This window comes from Nestor notabilis, unplaced genomic scaffold, assembly GCF_000696875.1.
Source record: "Nestor notabilis isolate BGI_N333 unplaced genomic scaffold, ASM69687v1 scaffold23238, whole genome shotgun sequence".
Classification (NCBI taxonomy): domain Eukaryota; kingdom Metazoa; phylum Chordata; class Aves; order Psittaciformes; family Psittacidae; genus Nestor; species Nestor notabilis.
In genome coordinates, this window is record NW_009939956.1 from 1 (window position 1) to 1,985 (window position 1,985).

A 1,985-nucleotide genomic window follows, 5' to 3' on the forward strand; every position below is an offset into this window, starting at 1 on the left:
GAGGTGACACTCCACGGAGCTGCTCCCCAGCGCGTCGGTGTCAGCGCTACGAGGCCAGGAGCGTCCAGACGACCGGCACCACCACGAGCACGGCGCGCGGCACCCTGAGGCTGCAGCAGGAGTTGTTGCTGGTGAAAATGGGCTCCGGGGACTCGTACAGGGAATCGTCTGCGGAAGGAGAGGAAGGGAGGGAGACGTGAGCCGGAGGCAGATCCCACCTCAACACTCTGGGGGCTGGGGGCTGGATGCCGCTGATGCAGCAGCTTCCCGCTACAGCAAGGAGCTGGGGGTTGATGCCCCACCAAATCCCAGCTCTCCCAAAGGCATCACTGCCACGTGCACTGGAAACTGAGAATGTCTCAAGCACCCAGTCGAGGGGGGACCCCAGGGGCAAAGCCCCTTTCCCCGAGCAGCACGAAGGCTCCCTCTCCATGAAGGAATAAAACCCCAATACTATTAAGATACTGAAAAATACTACCAGGAGAGATTTTACCCCCCTCCCACTATGCCCTAGTCCTGAACAAAACAGAATGATTTTTTACAGATGGTTTCATTATACTGGGTTTTATTTTAAAGCCATGCAAATAAAAAAAAAAGAAAGACATCCTTTTAAACGGTGACATTTCGCAGGCACTCGTCCCCAGGGAGAGCTGCTGCCATTTGCTAATTACACGTTAACAGGAGAAGAAAATTATTAATTTGTTTTTTTAAATGGCTGAGTTATTTGATTCTGAAAAGTAGCCACTGTGCAGAGATTATTATTCATTCCCCCCCCCCACATGGAACTCAGCAGCAAATGTCCATCACCAGGCACAGCGCCTACCACGGCACAGACACCCCAGCACGGCTCTGGCAGGACTGTGGCATCGTCCCCGGCCCGATCGGGTTCTACCCAGGTGGGATCCACAGCGTCCCGTCCCCCTCCACAGTCCCCACTCACTCAGGACCACCAGCCCCTTGCCCCATGGGCTCCCCAGGGCCCCCCTAGTCACTTACTTGTTGGCCGAACATAAACCTTCAGCTTCAGGCAGGACCTGTCCACTGTGTTCGGGGGGGACGCAGCTGCAGGGAAGCAAAGGGGAGAAGCAGAAGGTTAGAGGGGGCTGGGGTCCCACAAAGGTTCCCCAATGGTCCCAGTGCAGCTGGACAGGGAGTGATGGCCCTGTGGTGAAGGGCTGCGAGCACAGGCAGGGCCAGGCTGCTCCCCTCAACAGGTAAAATGAGGATAAAGGCACAGAATAAAAATAATACTCACTGGGAGAGAGAAAGGGAGTAATTGCAATAATTATCTTGGTGAAAGTCCCCTCTCAATATGAGAAACTGTGATTTATATATATGTTTTTAAAGGAATTTCATTTTATCTCTGAGTGGGCTTTTTTGCATTAAAGAAGGGCAGAGAGCATTATTTGCAATGAAGTTTCATTTCAGCTTAAGGAAGGAAAGGGAATTGGGACGCTGCTCACAGGAGAGGCAGTAGGAAGGGGCACACACAGTCGTCTCTGGTGGCCACCATCATCCCTGCCCTTGGCTCTTAGGGACAGACACAGCAGGCTCCTGTACAGATGGTGACACGGGGGCCCCCCCCCCGCTGCCCCACCGGACCCATTTGGGTTATTTTTACCAAATAAACCTGTGAGGCAGCTGCAGAGGGGCCCCGGCCCCACTCGTCTCCACATGGCCCCTCGTAATGGTACCCCTGGACCCCTCAACGGGCATGTCCAGCCCCTGCACCCAGCTCAGCATCGCGCCCAAGGAAGCAGCAGCATCCAATGGGAGATGCTGCAAAGCCTCCATGGTCGGGAGTTTTCCCTTTTCTTTTCCTCTCTGGTGCTACCACCCCATAAGGGAAGGAGAAGGTCGTGCCTGTTGTGCCACGCTGTGCCAAGCCACGCCGTGCCGTGCCGTGCTATGCCGAGCCGCACCACGGGCATCTCGCAGCAGCTCCATCCGCTGGCTCTGTCCCCAGGGCCAGCCCGTGCCCTTGA

General features: G+C 55.4%; 1 protein-coding gene across 1 annotated transcript in view; it reads right to left on the bottom strand.

Annotated features, from left to right (window-relative positions):
• Positions 1–46: 46 nt before the first annotated feature.
• EFNA2 (ephrin-A2) overlaps positions 47–1,985 on the bottom strand; it is a gene marked incomplete at its 5' end in the record, with an annotated part of 3,536 nt that continues 1,597 nt past the window's right edge. The window contains 2 exons of the mRNA XM_010020124.1: positions 47–168; positions 997–1,062. Of these exons, the coding sequence (XP_010018426.1) occupies positions 47–168; positions 997–1,062 (188 nt within the window). The remainder of the gene's footprint in view (positions 169–996; positions 1,063–1,985) is intronic.